At 47.7% G+C, this 22,108-nt stretch overlaps 1 protein-coding gene across 3 annotated transcripts; it reads right to left on the bottom strand.

Annotated features, from left to right (window-relative positions):
* Positions 1-2,143: 2,143 nt before the first annotated feature.
* ZER1 (zyg-11 related cell cycle regulator) lies at positions 2,144-22,076 on the bottom strand. 3 transcript variants are annotated; one of them, XM_071765756.1, is made up of 18 exons: positions 21,925-22,060; positions 19,212-19,296; positions 18,371-18,615; positions 17,698-17,961; positions 16,720-16,870; positions 15,992-16,428; positions 14,296-14,472; positions 13,203-13,317; positions 12,556-12,702; positions 12,104-12,277; positions 10,964-11,179; positions 10,222-10,263; positions 9,794-9,913; positions 9,268-9,383; positions 8,965-9,153; positions 7,929-8,026; positions 7,429-7,531; positions 2,144-6,930 (listed from the first exon to the last, which is right to left on the bottom strand). In XM_071765756.1, exons 4-18 carry the CDS (start codon positions 17,853-17,855, stop codon positions 6,873-6,875), a joined length of 2,301 nt encoding a protein of 766 aa, XP_071621857.1. In that variant the 5' UTR covers positions 17,856-17,961; positions 18,371-18,615; positions 19,212-19,296; positions 21,925-22,060; the 3' UTR covers positions 2,144-6,872. The 3 variants fall into 3 exon arrangements, with proteins under 3 accessions (XP_071621857.1, XP_071621858.1, XP_071621856.1); XM_071765757.1 differs by lacking the exon at positions 18,371-18,615; XM_071765755.1 differs by lacking the exons at positions 18,371-18,615; positions 19,212-19,296 and having other exon boundaries at positions 21,925-22,076.
* Positions 22,077-22,108: the final 32 nt, after the last annotated feature.

Raw genomic sequence — 22,108 nt, 5'->3', positions numbered from 1 at the left:
GGCTCGGCTCCCTGGGGTGGGGAAGCGGGGTCTCTTTCGTCCCCGTTTGCAGGGGGCAGCCCGGCCGCGGATCAGCTGCCAGGTTTAACCCTGCGTGCTGGCCCCACACCCCGCGGAATCCTCCCAGGAGAAGGGCGCTTCCTGCAGCCCTTCTGCTGTCCTCCCACCCTGACTGGGGGGAACCCCTTCTCCCCCGGGCTCTACCCCACTCCGCCAGCCCGGTTTCAGTTCAGTTCGGTTCTGTGGAGGAACACGGTGCTGGGGCTTTTGAGGCGCCGGTACCGCTGAACCCACGCGTGAGCCACAGGAGGGGCCTGGCTGAGGTGAGGGCTCGGGGTGAGACCGCAGTGTGGGGCTGTCACCCCTGCTCTCCCCGGTTTGATCATTCCCTGCGTTCGTTTCCATCCCACCGGGAAGAAACGCGGAGCTTGTGCCCGGCTGAACGCCTTTAGAATGGAAACAAAGTGCTTGGTGCCACCTGGGAAGGACGCTGCAACTTCAGATCCTTGCAGTGGGGATGTTGGTACCGGAGTCCCCTGCCAGCAGCAGAGGGAAGCAGGAATTCCTAGGGAATGTCCACATCTGGAAGCAGACGTCTAAAACCAGTTGAATTGCACCCAAGGTGTGCCTTTATCTTTTGCTAATAATAATAAAACCAATCCAAGATGACTATCTTGGGTGTACACATTCACACTTTGAGTGACTGTTTATTTAGGGGAGGTAAATTTCACCACAGGCCTGCAAAAGTTGTGAAATCGGTGTTATTTCAGTTTTAACATAATTGTATCTTGCTGCTTTTTAAATCTTCTTTCTCAGTAAAAATTGGAAAGAAAAATATTATTTGCAAATTCATCCTCCAGCACCTGCAAAGTAGCTGATTCCTTGCTATTGTGTGACCAGAAAAGGTCTGTTCTTGATTATTAAAATAATCACCTGAATTTCCTAGCCACTTGCTAGGAAAGCACCTAACTGCACAGGTCACTTAAATGATTTACCTGAAACAGCTGTGTTGAAATGTTAATAAAAGTTGTAGTCTAAGTTTTCCACAATCATTTAAAAATATATTTTTTTCTATACTAGGTAAATGAAAAACCTCCAGAAATCCTCCTTCAGATGTCTCGTAGACTGCATCAGTGCTTGTCAAATTGCAAGTTTGTGTTTGAGAGAGCCCCACCAGTCTCTGCCTGCTTTAAATATCATGAAAATCTTTCTGCTCCTTGAGTTGCAGAGGAAGCCTTTCAATAGGAAGCTCTCAGCACAATAACATCAGGCTCTCTACAGACAGAAAAGGTGGGTAGTGTCTTTCTGTTCTTTGCAGAGAGGTGTAAATGTTAAATCTTAATGAAGGTAATTTGAATACTAATATTACCCACTAGAAAGTAGAAACATTTTGATATTCTAGAATAATCTGTCCTAAGGAGTGAATCCTCACACTCTTTGTGATTAGAATAATTTGGTGCATGTTCTGCTTTTTATCTTTTCTTACAGCTTTGAAACCTGTTTTGCAGAGATCAGTTTACCTCTGTCTCAAGGGTTTCAAACTAGGTGACTGCTTGAATTTAGAGTTTGTGTGGCATTCCAGCTAGGAATTTCATGCTGCTGGAAGCCTGCAGTATCTCTCTATGCTTACAACATTGCACATTTGCAGATTCCTAGATGCAGTTCAGTTTCACAAGACTCCTACTTCACTCACCTACTGTCTGATCCTTTGGAAAGTTTACAATTACCATTTAATTAACTGCAGCTGAGCCCTTGCAGGACTGGAGTCTGTAGAAGACAGTCACACCTGGCCTTAAATTAAAGCAGAGTGAGTGTTTTAAGCCAATCTTTCCTTAAGTACTCAGCTTGTGCCCACTTGCAAAGCTTATGCTGTGGAATGCAAGGCACAGACCTGTCACAGAGTTCAGAGGCAATCTTTAGAGTCAAATACTCCTCTGTTTTGTTTCTTCTCCTCTCACATAATTTCATAACAATACACTCTTCCTCCACACTTCTTTTCTGTTGACAAACAGCAATGTATCCCTTGGAACTGAACTGCATCATCACCACATGGCAGCTCCTTTCATTTTTAATGAAATATATGACAGCAAATGGACTAATGATGTACCTAAGTAAATCACATTCAGGGACCAAAGGAAGAAAACATTGTTAAGCACTAGGTTTAATACACAGCAGGTATCCAATGGATACAACAGAAAAGTTAATTCATTCAGAATTGTAAGGAAACAACAATTGTGCATCATTTTTCTTTTTTTGCTTGGTTTCACCGTGTACAAACAAAACCAGGTCTCTCACCATTGGGCAGGTCAGTGGACAGAGTAAAAGCAGACACTTGTTCAGTATAACTGAGGTTATTTTCATTAAGCAAAACAAAGAAATACATATTTGGTTAGCATAAAAACTTTTTTTAAAAAACAAGAAAAGAATTACAGAGAGAATCAGTGACAATTATAGGAAATCAAAATATAGCCTGCTGAAGCAGAAGTGTTCCAGCTTTGGCAGGAAATCTCCCTCATTCCTTTTCTAAGTGCTGTCTCTCATACAGCCCCCATGTTGCTTTTCATCCATTCCTGATGGCCATTGCCCTCTGTGCCTCATACACATGGGTGTGATGAAGATCAGCTGTTTCCCTACTTTAAAAAATTTTTTTTTCCAGCCCAAGCTACCCTCTAATACCTGAGCTGTGGCAGGGTCCTCCCTGAACAGTCTCAAGGCATCTTTTCTGGGGAGCAGTGCCTGAATGCAGTGCCCCTATAGCTCTTGCTCCACTGGTTATGAGTTCCCTTCTTCAAGTGATGGGAGGGTAACAGCTTCACAGCTCCAAGACTCTTCTTCCCACTCATCTTTGGCAAAAGCCAGAGTGACTGCAGCAGAAGCACAACTAAGGACACGAGCTGGAGAGGATTCAGTGCTAAACAAACAGCATTTTAGCCCGTAGGTAGGTGCAGGGTTATGGCAGTCATGATGCAGATGGATTATCTGCAACCTTACAGATTGCCACAAGTATCAGTGCTAAACTTTCTTGGCTTGGTCTAGGTGAGAAAGCCTGGTGCTGCTAGGTGTTAAGCATCACACAACTAGATGCCAGTTGTTATAAGCAATTCCTCACACAGATCTTGTGGATGGAAGCACTTGTGGAAAGTTGCCCACCAGTTTGCTCTTATCTGTTCCAGAGAAGGTGGCAGACATCTGACACCCTGCAGATGAGGGCTGCTGTACCACTGACTTTGGCCACCAGGAAGGAAACTACACACAGTCAAGGTAATGGGTTCCTTTGGTGGCACAGTCTCTGCTCAAGAACTACTGAATTGTGTTTGTACTCTGCTTGCCAAGCTTTTGAATATTAAAGGGAATGTAGTAGTGAAAACATGAGAGAGTCTGAGTGATACAACAGCTGTGGAGCACAAGGAGCCTCTGCCATATCTTTACACACTATGAACTTCTCTCCAGATGGATTCTTGTTTGACTGTTAGAACCCACTTCTGGTTTTCTGGGCAGGGTTGGTTGTTTGCTCTACAGTTCTGTGTGGTGTTGGAAGTCTTCTGGTTCGTTCCTTGCTCCAACAAAGCTGGAAGTCCTGAGAGGCTTCTCTGTAGCAGTCAAGCATTTCAGCATATCCAACTTCCCCTCTTAGATCAGACCTTCATAAAAAATCAGCTACTCAGCCCTCCCCTCCTTTGCAGAACATTGGCAGCAGACAACTATCCTGTTTTGTCCTGAGTGCTGGATCAATGGCAGCAATTCATTAACTCCTCTTTGCCTCCAATAAGTTTCTTTAGGTCATGGTACATGAATTCTGCCTGGGGTGCAACAACTCCTCTTGTTTCAGTTAGGGAAACTGAGGTACAACCTAGTTTCAAACTCCTGATTACAGAATTTCTGGATTGTGTTCAGAGGATACCTTTTTCTCTTTTGCTTCTTACTGAAAGTAAATGTTATTTTTCAGCTCCCAAAGTCCATTCATTGGCTTGAAGATGTTGAAACTTACAGCCATAGCTCATGTTACTCTAACAGGGATGCTGTTTCTTTTTCAATGCTGTCTCAGGAATTTACTTTGCTGGTGGCTGCCTCAAACTCTTACGTGTAGCTAGGGACAACAGACCAGTAATAGTTCCTCTTTGCCCCGGGGATTGGTGACAGATTTCAGAAGGCTAAGCCTTTGGCTGGCCTGACTCCATTAATCTCTATGTTGCTGGGAGTTTGAAATCTTTTCATTCTGGTTCAGGCTCAGGTAGAGCTTGATGAGGATGTGTGAGCCATGAGGTTATCTTTATAGTGTGAAACAGAGGTCTGATGCAGTTTGGAACACCACAGTCCAGCTTGAGGTGAGACCTTGGTAACAGCTGAACTTACAAGGGCATTGGTTTGAAGAACCCAAACCTTTGGGGTCTGGAGGAACCAAGTCATCACTTGTCCATTAAACTTGAGGGAGCTGTGCCAAAACCTCAGTGTAAAGCCTGACCGTTTGGCTCAGATACAATGCATGGCTGAGGTCTGCTCCAGCTGAGATGGGAGCTCCTGAGCTCCAGCATGGCACCAGTTTCTGATACCTCTCACATCTGCCACGTGTCCCCTTCTGCTCCGCTCCCACTTTGCCAACACAGTCAGAATTCTGAGTGCTCTTTGTCATGTGATTCAAGATTTTAGTGGCAGGAGCTTTCACTATATGGGTATTAGAAAGGAAGAAAGGCTGGTGGGGTGGCACTGGCATGTGAAACCACTTCAAAAGGATAGCAGCACAAAATGGAGAATTAAATGAGCAATGCTGGACACCCCTAATGCTCTGAGGCTGGCAGTACTTGCAGCCTCTCTTATAAGGAAGATTAGCAAATGTTATACAGAAAACAGATCTTGAAATAAGCTTCCCTGTCTCAAAGCTGATAGGGACACAAAATATTGTGGAACAGGAAGAAGAGAGAAAAATACATTTCAATCAAACGACTGCAAAAAAAAGTATAATTTGTCAAGTTTTGCAAACCATATGAAAACAATTCAAAAGTGACACAAAAATATATATAAGTTTGAAAAATACTTAAGAAAAAGTACAGATCTCACAATATCAAAACAAATGACGTATGGTTAAAAATAAAAGACATTGAATTAACACCATAGTGGCAGAAAAAGTAAACCTCTCCAGGGCAGCTGTGTTCTGTCATTTAAAGTGTCAGTTTGTGTATCTAGGATCTGTCTATAACGTGCTCAGCAATGACAACATCAACTCTGAGCATCAGAAGAACCTCATAGCAGCGAATCAAATCTGAGAGCAATGTGTACAAGGGAAGAGAGCAGCGAGGCTGTGCTCAGAGGCCTGAAATGTCCTAACACACCTGGCCACAGTCTCCAGACACAAAATCTTTTCTAAACCCCATTCAAAGGGAAGGTTTGTGAATTGTGCAAGAGCTGTGGCAAGCAGAGGGCTCGGGCGTGCCCTGTGCACTGTGTTGAGTGTCTGGCTGTGAGGCAAACCTTGGCCTTTGGCTTCTTCAGCCTTTCTAGGTATGGAGTCTTACAGGTGAAGACCACCTCAGTGGGACTTTCCTCTCACCTTCATCACATAAACTGGAGTGATGCTGCTGATGTGAGCAGGTAAGTGCTAGTGGGAGTTAGGTAACAACACGGCCTTCTGCTTCCCAGAAGAGGGAAGCTGCTGGTGTGGAGCAAGAGGTGCTGTTTCATGGGATCACACTCCAAAGGAGGCCTGGAGACTCCCCAGTCTCAAAAGAGGACTTTAGCACCTCCAGTTGCAGCAGCTGTGCTGCTGTGAGCTTTCTGTACAGGGAGATGACTTTGCCACTGAGCATGGCTTGCACGGATGCAGGACGAGAGGAGCAGAACAGTTCCAGCCCATGACTGGGACTTGCACAAATGGTACAGGCTGCTCAGGACTGGGCCCAGCAGAGCTTATTATGCAGAAGGGAAATAACTCTCTCTGGAATTTTTAGCCCTTCCCCATCAAACAGAACACAACTAAAAAGGTGGTGAAGGACTGGAATGAAGATGTGTAGCCCTTTGTGAACAAACCTTGCTCCTTGATGGACAGGCCCCCTTAGAGAGGAAAGCTTTGTGTTGCCAAGGATGTGTAACTGGTTTTACTGGTCATCCCTGACCTTAACAGGCTGGGTGGGCTGGCAGGTCCCACTGTACTGCCAAAGGGGACAAAACAGACCTCTTGACTTTAATGGGAATGTTTTACTTCTGAATGACCTACATACAGTTAGCAGTGCTTCCAGTAATGAGTCTGCTATTAAAAAAATCCCTTAAGGGAGTGACTTGAAAAAAATCTTTCTTCCTCATTTCCTCCATTTACAAATACCACTAAAAAGGTCAGTTCTTTTTGGTCTAACTCTCTGGTATTGTGTCCCCCAACCTCTCCAACCAAATAAATAACTCACTGCTGCCTGTAACCCCAGTGAGCAGCCAATTCAGGGCTGGTGTTCTTGCAGACATTACAGGACCTCATGCAATACAGCAAAAGGGGATTTTCTAAAAAGGGGGAAATAAAAATGTCACACTAGTGATCACACAGCTAGGTCTTCAAGCTCATGATCATTTGAGGCTCTCTGTGTGTTCTAAAATAAGAAGGTTAAATACATAATGTAGTTGTCTTGGGTTTCTTTTTATACAGAAATCATAACACACAGAACTTCAACCTGAAACTTCATAACAAAAAAGTCCACTAGTTTAAGGAAAGCATTTTGTTGTGCAAAAAGTCCCTCCCCCCTCTCCTCTTCACCATCATCTACTGAGGGTCTCACACACACACATAAAGTTTCCTTCCAACAGGCAAGTTGGTAAGAAAGAGTCCTCCCTATGTACAGTGAATTAGAGAGAAGCTGGATACAGTGCTGGCAAGAGGCATGAGATGACTGCCTCTATCTGGAAGTGTCCATGTTCTCCTCCTTAAAGTTACTGCAGTGCTCTATAACTTTCCTATGGATAAAACAAGGACAAGGAGAGAGGGTTTAGTTGAATGAGTGACTCCAAAGGAAGATCAAGTAACAAAGTAAGCCAGGGAAGATCACAATGGTGTTGGACTCTCCTCATTTGGAAAAATCCTCTCATTTTAACTGTGCAGGCAGCAATTTTACTGACAAGCCAATATGATTCTGGACAGGGAGCCCACACAAATAGGGAAAATGACCATGACTGGAGACTACTGGTGTAATTTGCAGCTAGCCATGCAGCTCCTCTGTCCAAAAAGCCACTTCTATAACTAATTTGCCCAGCACCCATCAACCCTGGAAGCTGTGTCCACCTAGAAACACCTCTCTTGTCTTCTATTTTCATCCTCTTTTTCCTGCTCTTTTCCTGTTTTCATTTCTTAGCCCTCACACACATCAGCACAGGCCTTTCCTTACTTGATGTAGAATAATAAAAACTAAACTAAAGCTAAACTGAATGTTTGATGGCAGTGAATTGGTTTCCTACCGGGCCATTTCCTTGGTCTCTTGTCGTGCTGAGGCCATTTTAATCATGTCCTTCAGAAGGGGAATCCCTCCTTCTTTGATCAGCAGTGGGCAGTACTTGTCAGCTGCAGAGAAAAGAATAAATCAGGTCTTTGTGATCCTTCACAGGAGTGGTACAAAGGGTGTCAGGAGGGTAAGGAGAAGCCTGTAGCCTGAGAAGCTGTAAAGATTTTCTTTTTTATGGAGCCAGCCTGGCAGGGCTGCCAGGGCTGTGAAAACAACAGACACAGAATGGTTTAGAACACAAAAGCATGGTGAGAGGGATCAAACCAGTGAAGTCCCATTGGAACCAAGTCTCACTGGTTTTTGTTTGGCTGTGCTGCCTTGGACATTCTTCCATCATTCCAAGAAGGTTCTCTCTACCTACACAGCTAAACTGGGAAGACTAATTCTGCTACCAAGCTCAGATCCACACCCTCAGGCCTACAGTGCAGTGGATGGGACTGCAAAAAGGGAACTTACGGTAGACAGAGACCAGGTTATAGAGTGCCCAGGTAGCCCAGTGCTGGCTGACTGGGGAGATCCCTTGTGGAAGAAGTCGAAGGATTGGTTCAAATGACCTGCAGAGAAATATTGCAGTTGTTAAAAATCAGCACCTTTGCCACTCAAAGCAAGACAAACTCTGTCCTCATAGATACCCTAGCAGCAAATCCATTGGCATGTCAAAGATTCTGGCATCAAGGACTAAGTGAGTGTCACATGGCATTGCTAGCAGGCTACAGGCTCTGCCACCTCAGCATAAACATGCTGCTCAGACCAAGAGCTGCAACAAATGCAACCAAGTCCAAGAACTGATTTCCATCCTTCCAACAGCTGAAACCCAGCAGCACAGATCTTTCTGTAGAGGGGCCAAAGCAAAATTACACCCAGCCAAAGCTGGCTGCTCACATGTGATGGTTGCTGTCTCTTCTGACAACAATAATGTGTCTGTGCTGTAGCTCAGGCATTGGAATGCCATTTGTTCTGGATCCCTGCCAAGCACCAGAGGAATGAAGAGCACCTGATACCCTCCTACAGGAAGAGCTTTGGAGGACTCCACCAGTTGTATTAACCCTTGAAGGGATTTCTGGGACCTGTGTCTAAAATATCCCCCAGGGAAGAGTGAGAGCTACAGCAGTCCACAGGACTTCCAGAAGCAAACAGATTTAAGGAGGTGGCAAAGGACAGCAGTCTCAGAGGGAAATGTTTAGGCAGTCCCAGATAGTCAGATTGTGGTTTCCTAACTATGCAGTGTCACCAGAAACATGCAGGAGGAATTCTGCTGGGCTCCCACGCTTCTCCCACAGGAATTGCCAGGCAAGCTGTCTGATTTCAGCAGCCTGTGCAACATGTTTCAAAGGCAGCTGTGAAACTCTCACTAAGTGTGTCCCTGAGGATGTTTCTCCTTCACTCTAAGCAGAGCCTCTATGTTGGGCTATGCCCCTTCCCTTCTCTCTGTTGGTGCTCAACTCCTGTGACAATCCTGGCTCCTTGGTGAGTGGGCCAAACTCTTCCTCACCTGTAATTGATATTTCTCCTGGAGTTGATATCCCAGCTCTGGATGGCTGCCCACATCCTCTTTACAACTTCCTCTCGGGGGGGCTCACATATACCCCAAGCCTCTGGACCATCAAACATGATATGGGAGAGCACACCACAGGCATTATAGGACACCTCAATCCCATCTGCTTTGCTCTCCAGCAAGTTGCTACCAAGAAAGAAAAGATCATTTTTAGAGAATCTGATACACCAGAGGTTTAAAGGTCTCCAGGTGATGCCAGAGCATCCCCCCTGCCCATCTGTTTGTTATCCAGGCACTCACCTGAACACACTGATGAACTGGGAGGTCATGAGCTGCGGGCGGAGCTCCCTCACCTCTGCCACGTTGCCCAGGAGGCCCAGCATGTTACGGTGCAGCTCCTGCTTCTCTGGGAATTCCTAACAGGCAAAAAAGAGGATTGTACAAAAACAGGGTTGTGGTAATGCTGAGAACAAGTCAGCCCTGGAGAAAGACTGTAAAGTGTGTTTAGAAAGGTTGAGTATTTTTGGGTAGTCAGCCATGGTTCTTTAGCAGATGCCAAATGGGATCACAGGTGTTTGAGATTTATGTGAAATGAGATAATTGAGTCCAGGGCCCACCATTCCCTGCTGGTCTGCTTCAGGGAGCCTGCATGCAAGATGGAGAAAGAGGAAGATATGTTGAATGTAAGTTTCTTTGTTCTTCTAGTTAGGTGGATAGATGTGAGTAAGAAGAAAATATGCAAGTTTTTTCTTTTCTGTTTGTGCAACTTAGGAAGTGCTGCATCTCCACTGGCAGCATTCCTCCAGAGGAAAGCAGACACACTTACTTTCAAGCACTCCAAGAACAGTTTCATGCCGCTGTAGTTAAGGAACATCTCACAGTTATCAGGAGTTTCATCAGTGATATTCCAGAGGGCACTCCAGGAGAACTCCATCACCTGATCACACTAGAGAGCCAAGGAGAAAGGGACAGAAAGTGAGCTTTGCTGATGTGGGAGTCAAGTGCAAACCAATCACTTGTGTTTCCTCTCTGGTATCACCCTAGATGCCTCCAGAGGTAAGGAAACCTTGTCATTTACTTTCAACTTGTCAGTAAGTGGGTTTTTTGTTTAATATTTTTGCCTGGGTCAAGAAATTCTGCAGCACCAGCTGAGATGTCTTGTGTTTTTAGAGAAGCTGAGCTGGTACATTGCACTGATCTCCATGCCTAAGTCAGACTGAAAAGAAATGTATACATTTTGGGGGAAACACTCACCGTTTTATCAGCCAGCTTCTTCTGAATCAACTTTAGCATTGTCTGTGGGCAGAGAAAAGCAAAGAGTGAGAAAATGTTCAAGCATCACGAAGATAAAACTCAGCTGCTGTAGTCCTGCAGGGCTGGCTGCAGCAAACTTTCAGGCATGTGCAGTTTTGATCTTTTGTAGAGAACCCACTTGGTATCTTTTTTCCTAAACCAGTGGGACTGGGTTATGTTCAATGTTGCAAGCATTTACAGAGCTGAACTATGTCACAATTCCTGAGCTGCTGAGTTTGCAGTCAAATCAGTTTTGACATGTATGACAAAGTCTGGAATATAGTGACAAATGGTGGCCATTGCAGCACTTTTTCAGGTCATTGAAAACCCTTCTCAGGTCTTTGAAAAAGTGAGGTATGGGGCGACACAAGTTGGGAAGCTGATGCAAACTCTGGGAGATGCAGAAGGAGCTGGTCACAAGGTAGTACTAGTTCTGGAAATAATATGATGTGGTAAAGAAGGATGGTGTAAGGTTACACTGCTTCCCTGCTCTCAGCCAGCCTGTCTCTGAGACATTGCTGGCAAGCCAGTAGAAAATGTCAGCAGAGGACAGGTTCAGGGGGGGTTAGCACTGCTGGGACACGAGTTCCCTCCTGAGATAGTGTGTGGTTGGATCACTGGCTGGATGCATTCACTGGACTGCTGCAAGGGAAGTGTGCTAGGCTGGGTTAAGGATAAGGAGACACCGTGGGACCATACCAACCATGACAAACCCCATCTTGCCCACAGCCTCCTTATGATCATTGTCCACTTGGCAGACCAGAGCATTGCAGAGGTGCACAGCGATGCGCTGGATAGACTCATCCTGCCGGCTCTGGTTGAGGATGTTCAGCAGCAGCTCATTGACCCGGCGGTACTGGAACTCCAGCTCCTCAGGAATGCTGAAGTTACACAGTGTCAGGCAGCAGTTTCTCTGTACCTGGGTCAGAAGGAAGCAATCACTGGGCCAAGTGGCTATGAAAACACAGACCATCACCTCACACTTCCTTGCTGCTTGGTACTGCAAATTTCTTGCTTGACTGCAACCACTAAAATTTGTTATCCTCCTATCTAGCACTGTGCTTTGGTCGTGCCTCTTCTCTCCCTGTCACTCAAGTCTCAGGGGGCCACACAATGACCCAATGCCCATCACTTTCATAGAATTGTAGAATTGGCTGGGTTGGAAGGGACCTCAGAGCTCATCAAGTCCAACCCTTGCTCCACTCCCCCCGTGGTTCCCAGCCCATGGCACTGAGTGCCACATCCAGGCTCTTTTGAAATATCTCCAGGGATGGAGAATCCACCCCTTCCCTGGGCAGCCCATTCCAATGTCTGATCACCCTCTCTGTAAAGAAATTCTTTCTAATGTCCAACCTAAACCTCCCCTGGCACAACTTGAGACCGTGCCCTCTTGTCTTGCTTGTCTTACTTTCCAAGTAATTTCCTTATTGCCTATAAGCTCTCTACACAATAGTCACCATTCTCAGTCCCAGAGGCATCATAACATCAGCCAGTTCCCAGGACAGGGGCTTGATTTAGCTTGCTTTCTGTTGACTCAACATCCCCAACACCTGCACCCCACAGGCAGTGCTGGACACCCTTTGACCACATCATAAAATAAAAAGTAGCCTTCCTATCATCATGTTCTTCCTCTTGTTCTGGAGAACATCACACAGGTAAGGAGCACTCTGCATGTAACCCCCATCACTGAGTGAAGGCAAGGAGCAGATCTGGACAACAGCCGCTCTGGTTCCTGCCCTAACTCACATCCTGGAGATTTAGAAGACCCAGATGCTGACACCAGGCTGAAGACTTAATACAGGGAGGGGGAACTGGGATCCGAGGGCTGCTGGGCTGCTCTTACTGTGACTTCCTGGTAGGATTCCATGCCATTCAGCACCACCTGGATGACCTGGCGCCGCAGCTTGACGCTCTGCTCCATGCGGTACTCGGAGTTGGTCAAGTAGAAGAGTGCGGCGCTGCCGGTCACCTGGATGTTTTTGTCATCCTTGTGGCACTTGAGGGCTGTGATCACCAGCTGCAGAGAAGCAACAGGAAGCATCAGTGCCACTGACTTGCTGCGTGGAGTCTTGGTTTGACAGTTTATGGCTGCGTTGGGCAAAGACTGCTACAAAGCCTGCAGGGAATGGGTGGCCCAGGGATCGCAGGAAGGTGTGAAATGAAGGCACCCGGTTCCACTGCACTACTGGAACTTTCTCCAGAATGGAGACCCAGATGTGGAGTCCCAGGGTAAAGAAAAGACTGGGAGTGCAAAATTTCCCCTGTAAGAGTGAGGGAAGCCAGCACGGGGCTCACCTGAAGGGCTCTCAGCAGCTGGCTGCAGCGCTCGATCCGGGCAATGTCAAAAAGGAGGTTGATGGCCCGGGAAGTGATTTCTGGCCTGTGTTCAGTGTAAGCCTCAATGGCATTCAGGACTTGCTCTTCATTCTTGTCTCCACTCACCTGGCAGGGAAGGAACACGAAGAATCAGGGAAGAAATGGTCAAGGAGGAAAACCAACACGAGAAGGGAACTCTGAGGGTAGATCTGGAAGGCTGAGGGGTAAAACTTCCCTTTGCCTTGCTAGCAGGGTTAGGCCTAGGATGACAGCAAAGAGGTTGAGTCACTTCTTAGCCCAGAGGGAGAAGAAATGGCACCTCTGGAGCAGGAGTATGCTATTCAAAATCAGACTCTTATTGTCTCAAATCCCTTTCCTGCTTTCACAGACATCCTGCTCCTTCAGGCAGGATGATTTTTCCAAGCCCTTCTCTAAGAGGCATGGTTTCTAACCCCTGCAAAAGACACCTGGTCTTGCCTTCTGGCAGTTTTCCTACATCATCAATAGCTATTGAAAGGTCAGAGCTCAGCCATCACACCTGAGACCCTAAGTACTCTACTACTGGCAGACAGTAATTTTCATGTTCTACTGAGTGCCTACTGGCAATATTCTTACAGCCTCATTACCTTGTAGGCTGGAATATGTGTCAGGCGGCAGAGGGATGTTTCAAAAAGCCCCAAGAACTGGAGTGGTCGTTTTAGACCCCGGAAGGGAGCAATGCTGCTCTTTGCTGGCTCAATGCTGGTGGGAAAAAAAAAAAAAAAAAAAAGAAATCACTTTTGTCAGAATTGTTTTTTTCATGTGTCTCCTGCCACAGAAACAGCTATCAGCTCTCCATTCACCCTGTACTGCTCCATCACCAGAGTAATAGCTGTGCTTCAGTTCTGTTCCATACTGGACATTCATCCCAGGTGCTCCTGAATGAAGGGCTGAGTGTTCAGCAGAAACAGCAGGAAGAATTCTTGCAGACAGAATGCAGCTTTCCCAGGCAGAATTTGTCCTGGGAATTCACTAGCCAGGGTGAGCATTTCCTCTGAGGAAAGGGCTATGGGTTTCACTGATATAAAACTACTGGACTCTAGTTTTACTGCCATATTCCTTATGGACCAAAAGCCAATGTTTTTTCACCAGGTATGGAAAGGACTGGGTTTTGTCTTACTTGTTTTGCTTTTATTCAGTAAGTGCTCAGGGAATAGGAGGACAGAGCTCTTGGCTGATCTGGAAATCCAGACCTTTAGGTGTGCCCCTGCTGAGGTGCACCAGGATTTTCAGAGGTTGATCTGTACTATTCCAAGGTCAAATCTGAAAACCTGTCTTTAGGTTCTAAGTTCCTAAATCTACTCAGCCCTCTTTTGAACACTGAAGTACCTACCCAGTGTAGAAATGTTCTTTCTCAGGAGAGCCTGGATTTCAGTGAGGCTAAGAATGTTTTGTGTAGAAAGTACATAAAGAACCTGGAGTCCTTTCAGAAGAAATGTAAACCACTGCAAGAGATTCTTTATTACTCTTAGAAGTCCCTAGATGTGTAACATACTGGAATCAGAGCTGATTCTCATACCAGTCTTTAGCATCGGGAGAAACCAGCAAAAGCCATATCCTGTTTTTTAGTATTAATTAGATCTACAGAATTTGGAAGCTTGGGAGAGGGAGCTCTTCACAACACACACGTTTGACTGATCCATCCATCCAGGCAGACCTCAGGAACTGCTGTTTCCTTACCTGGTCTGGCCCATCTTCTCCTCCATGTTTGGGATAGTGCAGTTCTCCAGCATGGTGTGCCCTGAGATATCGAGCGAGGTGAGGTTGACCAAGTTTTCCACAAACAGGCTTAGAACCCGCCGGGTCAGCTTGAATTTGTAATAACTGGAGAGATGGTCCCTGGAGATATCCAAGTGTCTGCAAATGACAGAAAGGAGCTCAGAGCCTGGAAAGCATTGGCTGCAGCTTCTGCCTCTCTACCAGAGGAAGATGACAAGGCAAGTGTGATTATAATTTTTATTTATTTATGATGATTATTTCCTCCACAAGATCCAGGAATGTGGTTCTGTAAGCTCTGGCAGCAGGATCTGGCCCTGTGTCTAACACAAGCACAAGAGACATCTGGTACAGGTCTACCTAGAATGGAGCATAATTAATCATTTTGGCCACACATCACAAAGGGAATTGCTCCAGGATCAGCAACTGCTTTTCCCAAGCTCCATCACAGCAGCCACCTGAGCATTTCTGGCAGGAGATAAAGATCCATCATAGGATCTTTGCATCCCCCAAAACATATGTTGCTTCATCCCACAAATTAAGCTGTAAAGGTTTTTGCCTGCTTCCCCAGTCTTATATTTTTTCCACCTCAGGCTATTATTTTGCTCTGATTTATTTTAATGTATTGAAATGCTTAAGTTTTGGGGAGACCCTGGTGGTAAGGGAGTGGTTGGACAAACTGGCCAGCTATCCCCTGTGGTTGGGGTCCCTTACAGGACAGGGGCTGCTCTTGTCTGCCTAAGACAGAAGCCAACATCCCACTCACAAAAAGTGTCTTCTACCTGCTGTAGCCTAAGTTTAAGTGCAAATCATTGGGAATTAAAGTACTTGGATTCAGGAAATGCTAGCAAGAATGTTTCCTGAGACTCCCAGATCCTATGTTAACAGACCCTCTACTGTCTGCAGTCTGGAGAGATGATACTAAAGCCACTGCAAAGCATCCTGCATGGGAACAGCAAGGCCTCTCTCCTTGGGTTGGGAAGTCCTGGATCCCTTTCCTAATACCACTGTGCAGTCTGAATAGCAATTGTCTCAGCTCTTATTTCAGGAAATCATTTCACTGTCAACACTGTTAGGTGGGGAGTGCCCATTTATTTACACTGCCTGTTCCCTTGGTGGCACCAGCCACGCATGCCACGATCCCACGGAGCACGGAGAAGACAGTTGGAGCTCAGAGTTTTTCCCAGTTTTATCTCAGAGCCAGGCTTAAACTTCAGACATTCCTGTTTGACAAGTGGTTCGGAGGACTGAGTTTCACAGTGTGATTGTCCCTGTATTGGTGTATGTGCACATCTGTAGTAATTTTTCTGCCATCTCTCAGGTATTGTGCTGCTTTCTTTGTGTGGATGGGGGGTGGTTGGTTTTGGTTTGTTGTTTTGTTCTTTTGTTTTTTGTGCAGCTGTGGTTTGTGGGGTTTTACGTGGTGTGTGTGTGCACTTTGTTTTTTCAAGAGGGAGTTTCTTTTAAGTGGTGCCGTTTTGTAAGGAAAATGCAGGCTGGCTCTAGACATGTCAGATATGTTTGGTGATTCAAAGAGTGAGCCTGTTTGTGGGGAGGTTTATGGCTTGAAACCAGCAGTGGGTGGCTCTCTGTTAACAGACAAGCAGCCCTTTCCCTAGCAGTGGGAAAAGGATAAAGAAGGAAGAACAGATCTGCTGACCTGAGCTTGCGAAGCTGCGCGATCACTTGGATGTGCTCCTCTGAAAGGTCCATGTTGTAAAGCACTAAGGAAACCAGACTGTCCTTCCACTGGGTCAGAAATCCCACATCATTCAGCTGGATCCCAGAGAGATCAAGAGCTGCAAGGGAGGCCAAAGGCCGGAGCAAGGTCTCCACGTTTACCCCTTCGATCAAGCGGCCCAGGTTCAGGAAGCGCAAGCGGCTGAAGCCTTCAAAAGTAAAGTCCTTGACCAAGACCTGACGAGTGGGGTTCACCAAACAGTCATCTTCACAGCCCCCAGGGTTCTCCTCCTCATAGAAGATATTGCAGCAGCCAAAGAGGCTAAGGGAGATAAGTGTGTGGCTGAAGCTCACCAAGGTTTGCAGACTCTTGGCTGTCAGCTTCTCACAGTTAGTCAAGTAGAGCTCAACAAGATCCTGGAAGATGGGAAATCAAAGTCAGAAATATTTCACAGGTAGAGTGCCCACCCTGTTTACTACAACCACCTCCCACTGGGAGAGCCTGGGACCATGGATCACTGAGCTTCACCAGGATCCCCCGTGCCCTACGCTGGCTCTGGGAGCTGAGAAGGGAGAAGCTGAGGTTCACCCAAAGAAAATTTGACCAGCGAAGGGCAGAGTGTTGGGAATCTGTGGGATTTTAGCTGGTGCCCATACAGCAGAGCTGCTACATGAAGTGGCAGCTGCAGGCTGTCAGTGATATACCACCTGCTTCTTGATGGCTTCCAAGTCCTGGTCCTGCACAATCTGTTCCCTCAAGTGGATTCGAGCAAGCCTGGTGCTCCGGGGATCTGAGAAGAGGGTGAAGAAGCTTTCGTGGGGTTCAAAGATGCTGTCTGTCTTCACCAGCTCCACATACCTGTAATGAGGCAATGGTGTTAGCACAGCATGACACAAAGGCTCAGCTACAGCTCTAGCACCTTCACTGGCAATAGGAAAACCCGACCCAGTCCACAAGCACAGGCAGACTCCCTTCTGATCATCCACAACAGCCTTTGGGGTTACAGGGTCTGGTCTGCTACCTCCTGCACAGAACTAAGGAAATCCTTAGGAAAATCTCAGGCAAAGGTTTGTGCAAGGTTATGTGTGTGTCTGAGCAAGCTGGATTCTGGCAAGCACAGACTCTAAGATTCATGTCAGTTGTTTCAAGCCCAGTAATTTGATTTTTTCATTTTCAGAAAACTAGTTGGCCAAAATTCTCTGCCAGACTTTGTAGGTAGGAGTTCAGCTATGAGAGATTGTGAGAGGCAAATTATAAATCCCTGGAAACAAGGGGAAAGCTGTGGGAGCAGTGACCTTGAAATTTAAGATCTATTAGCACTTTGCACTCTTATTTCTCTGACTTGAGAGACAGTTGTAATGCTCCTGTGGCTGTAAGTTGGAAGGCTCCTTTGTTACTTCCTGATATTTTTGGAAGAAGCTGTGACTGTGTGTTTCACTCTGGGTTTTATCTGTGTGGAAATGGTGATTTCCATGGAAACTAGGATGATCTACAGCAGCACACCAACCCCTGGGGAAGATTCCTTCTGAAGGTAACACAAATCCTTGATTCCAACATGAAACTAGAAAAAAACCAAACAGCCCTATGAACTCTTCCCTACTTTTCCCTTTTCCCCTCTCTGTTTCAGAGAACTGGACTCCCCCAGCTCCTCCCCAAACAGACAACAGCTCCTCCCCAGCCCGTACTCGTTGACGAGCTTGTCACAAATCTCGCTCGGCAGGAAGATGTCAGGATGGAGCTGCAGAGTTTCGTTGTCCAGCAGGTAGCAGAGAGTCTCCTCCAGGTTCCGAAGGCAGTAATCGGTACACAGGGTCATCAGGGACTCGGGGCTGTCGGATGCCATCTTGAGGGGAGTTACAGGAAGGGCAAAAGCAAAAGGAAGCTTTCGATTCAGCAGACCCTTTCCTCAAATGAAGTTCCAGGATGATTTTACAGGGACATCAGGACAGCTGTGAGCAGAGGGGGAGAAAGAGAAAGAAATGCATTGAGAAAGGTGTGCTGGCACCTGTCCTGCAGAGCTGTTGCACCAGGAGGATGTTGATGGTTGTATTTACAGCCCACCACTTGCTGACCTCAAAGGAACATGCAGCATTTTGCCCTTAAATTACTCAGCGTCCCCACCCCCAGGGGACACTGCAGGAATGAGTTAACGTGAAAAGATGTTTGGAAATGAGGCTGCACAGGGAGAAAATGTTTCCTCCTTGCAGGGGTTATCTGGCTGACAAAGGCTCTCTGAAAGGGAAGTGGCAGAAACCACGTTGCTCGGTTTCCTTCAGGGTGGGTTGTATAAACCACCAGAAAAATTATTGTTGGGACAGTCTTTTGTTACAGTCCCAGTGGGATGTGGTGGGCCCATACCTTGTGCCTGCAATTCTGTGTCATCATTCCAAGTGAAATTTCATGCACAAGCTGAATGTTCCTCTGTAGAGCCAAGCCAGGAGCTTCGTGCAAGCCCTTCAACTAGACCATGAAGTGGATCAGAAGCCAGAGGGAAACGTACAGACCAGTCTGGCCTCCTGTTCAGTGCAGTGTAAGGTTTATGCCTGTGCTGCACACCTGCACATCCAGCTCCCTGGGATTTGCTCACCCAAACCATTCCAAATCTGTCACAGAAAAAAATATGAGTGGATGACCTGGAAAAAATTGAAGACATTTTTTTCCCTTCTTAATTTTTAGACCAGGATGAAGAAGGGCGGGTGAGGCTGACAATTAAGGGGAAGCTATTCCTGTCTGTTTTATTTGATAAAATGTCATGGGTCTGGTATTAAGCCTCACTCACTGGCACTGAAGGAGGGCTTGTAGGAGCCTTGGAGGTGTTTAGCAGTAGTGACTGAAGATCAACAACATCATTTCACTTCCAAAGGGTGAAATCATGCTTAGATAGAAAGCTTAATGTGAACTGCTCTGTGTATCTCCATGGACACACAAAAATGGGGTTGAAACGTTTATTTTTGAGTTAAAATCTGTGTCTTATCAATAGGTATGTCCACGTATTCTCTGTGCCACAGCTGAGCAGCCACTGCTAGGGAAGTGGTTCCAAAACCTTCTTTATCTGCATTCGGTTTCTGATCTTTATCCTGCAGCTGCAAAGATCAGGAAACTTGTCTGTGTCTCCAGCTCTCTGCTTCTCTAAAGCCACCAGTGCCCTCTCTTTCCTTCATTCCTGCAGAATCAGAGGAATTTCACTCCCTTTCCTCACCTTAATCACTATTCCCGTTGGTAGCTGGGGTGGATCAGGCACCTTCCCTGCTCCCCCTGCAGATGCTCTGCTCGGGCCATGACACCTGTAGGAAGGCTCAGTTCAGGTTGTGGAGGAGAGAACCTTTCAAATTTGAGCACCCCATGGTCTCTGGGGGTGGCAGGAGCACAGCTGTGACTGAGCCTGCCCAGCAGACCAGGCTCCCAGCCTTCTGATCCCTCCCTCTGCTGATGATTTCCATGCAAACATGAAGGCAGCACAAATTTCCTCCTTCTGTGTTTCATGAATTCGTTTTATGAGGGTGTGCTTCAGAGCCAGGGACAAAGAGTTGGCCAAGGAATTAAGCCAAACACAGAAAGAAGTCTCTAAAAAAATCAAGTGGAGATCAGAACTTCTCCTTGCCCAGGGATGGAGGAATGACCATGCTGGGTCACTCCTGCACTATGCCCATCACATCCCTCACCTCCCCTGCCCAAGCCCTGAAGATGGTTAAGGTGGTGGATCTCCAGTTTTGAAAAAGAAGGAAATCCATAATCCACAGCCTGCTCCTTGTGGTCCATTTCATCCTTGACTTCTCCTCACTACAGAGAGCTGGGTATTGTCTCACTGGCCATGAGGTCCTGGCTAAGGGAATGCAGGTGGGAGGAAGCTGTTCTGCACTCTGCTTTGAAGACCAACCCACTTCACCTCCAGAACAAGTCCCTCTCGTAGATTTTGCCTGGAGCTTGCTTGAGAGAATCCTTCCAGAAAGGCAAGATCTACAGGAAGATCTCAACCAACTGGGAAACGTGTTCTGCTCTCCCTACCAGTTCCCTGGTGCCATGGGACAGGAGGTCCCTGCAGCCAGGGCTCTTCCACTGTTTACTACTGATGGCCAGAGAACTGGAAAACAAATTCCCATTGACAGCCCATTGTCACGTGCAGCTGGAAATGGCCAGTGCTTGGGACTTGTCCAAGCAGCTTAGAGCACTAAAGGGCAAGGACTGCCTTCCTGTGGCTCTGACAATCCTCTGTCACCCCCCCTCCCCCTGCTGAGACCAGCACAATGCAGTTGGTTGATCCCAGCCCTGGAGAAATCAGCTGCTCTTTAACTTCCCAGCTCCCCGTGATCCACCAACAAAATCCCACACGAAGTTTATCTAGAGAAAAGTGGTCAAACTGTCTCAGTAAAATAACACCAAAGAAAAGTGTTTGTCCTCATGATTTATTAGGGTTATTTAAATAGCACCCAGACCTTCTGTGACCTTCTGGAGGGGACATGATACAAGCTGGTCTCTGCCCCCTTGGTTAGACTCAAGACACAACATGTGGGCAGGGGCAGGTGGCAGTAGGAGTGCCAGGAGCTGCACTGATCAATATTGTCTCTAGTTACAAGCTCAATGTGTTGATAAAAAATGAGCTAAAGGTGCTGACAAGTCCTTAGCATTTGCCTCATCACTCTCCTTGGGCAGCTTCCCACAGGCACAGCTGGATCAGGACATCACCTGCCTCCCAGACTGCCCCCAGTGCTTCCCAGTGAGGGACAACGAGCTCCCCAGTGCTCGTGTGGCTTGGAAGGGACAAAGACAGAGATCTGAAAGGCGCTGAAAATTCAAGTGCAAGATTTGAGAAGTCCCTTGAACTACTGCCATTATTTTTTTCCAAACAGATCTGTCTCCATCTTTGGCTCCAACAACACTTCAGGCTGCAGTGGCACATGAGGCTGGGGACCACTCCCATGCCTTCCCATGCCAATATTCCCTACCTTGGACTTCACACCAATCTTCTTTCCCTGTCTCTCTCTCCCTAGCTGGCTGCCCAAAGCCAAGCCTGACTCACTGTGGCTCCAAGCCAGCGACATAACGTTTCTGCTGTTGCTACACACACACAGGACTGGCAGAGCTGACTTTTCCAGCACCAGGGCCTCGTCCAAGGAGAGGGCAAACAATACTCCCCGACGTGAGGTGACTGCAGTGACTCCAGAGTAACAGATTTAATGTAAACGCAGAGTTTGGCACTGGTCACCTTCTGAAGAAAAGCTGCACTGTCACTTTGGCTGGCAGCTGGCAGCTGCAAATCATCCCCTGTTTATTAATCGATGGGAAAATGCTACCCCTGCCTTACAGCAGGGAAACCACAGCAGGAGTTGATTGAACTGCTCTGCAAAGCCCGTCCCTTCCGAGCCTGCTGGGACTGACACCGTACACGAGGTGACTCCTGCTCACCGGGGACACCTCTTGATCTCTGTCCCAGCCGGCAGTCAGGATGCTCCTCGGGCTCACTGAATTCTCACACGGATTTTCTTTCCTGACCAAGTGGAGACCCCCGGGGAACCGCTCCCTGGGGATCGGCCCCCCGATGGTCTCTGACAGCCCCGGGAACCCTGTGTCACCGGGAGCCCTGTGTCACCGGGAGCCCTGTGTCACCACCCCGCAGCAGCTCTCCCGACACCGGCCCCGTTCCCCGCTCCCCAAGGGGCCTCTCGGCGCTCAGAGGTCACCTCACCCGGCAGCGCCGGGGCTCCTCCCGGGCGGGCTGCGGCGGCCCAGGGCCCTGCTCGGCGGAGCCCAGCTCCTCCCGACAGTCCCGGGGAGAGGACGGGGGCTCCACAGGGCGGTGCTGCCCCAGGGGCGGTGGTTCCGCGGGGGACGGCGCCTCGGCGGGCAGGCCCGGTGCCCCCGGGGCAGGGCGAGCCCCGCGGGCCGGACCGAGGAGGGGGAACGGCGGCACTCACCTGTGTGCGGGCCCCCGCCCGGCGGGGCGGATGGGGGGCGGCGGCGGCTGTCCCGGGCGGGCAGGGGTCGGTGTCCGGCCGGGCCCGCTCCCCCCGCCGCGGCCTCCGCTGTCAACAAACCCGACGTCACTTCCGCCAGCCGGGCCGCCCGCACCGGAAGAGCCTCCGCTACCCCCTCCCGCCC

The sequence above is a fragment of the Heliangelus exortis genome, chromosome 22, assembly GCF_036169615.1.
Source record: "Heliangelus exortis chromosome 22, bHelExo1.hap1, whole genome shotgun sequence".
NCBI lineage: Eukaryota > Metazoa > Chordata > Aves > Apodiformes > Trochilidae > Heliangelus > Heliangelus exortis.
This window is presented reverse-complemented; position numbering and strand designations above follow the sequence as displayed.

What these genes read in the sequence shown, in the direction of transcription:
- ZER1 (XM_071765755.1), bottom strand. Translation starts at nt 17,855, where the DNA reads ATGGCATCCGACAGCCCCGAGTCCCTGATGACCCTGTGTACCGATTAC. An exon ending in TGGAAGCCATCAAGAAGCAG is followed by an intron (nt 16,429 to 16,719) that starts GTGGTATATCAC and finishes CCCATCTTCCAG; the next exon opens with GATCTTGTTGAGCTCTACTT. An exon ending in AGCTGCTGAGAGCCCTTCAG is followed by an intron (nt 12,278 to 12,555) that starts GTGAGCCCCGTG and finishes GCTTCTCTGCAG; the next exon opens with CTGGTGATCACAGCCCTCAA.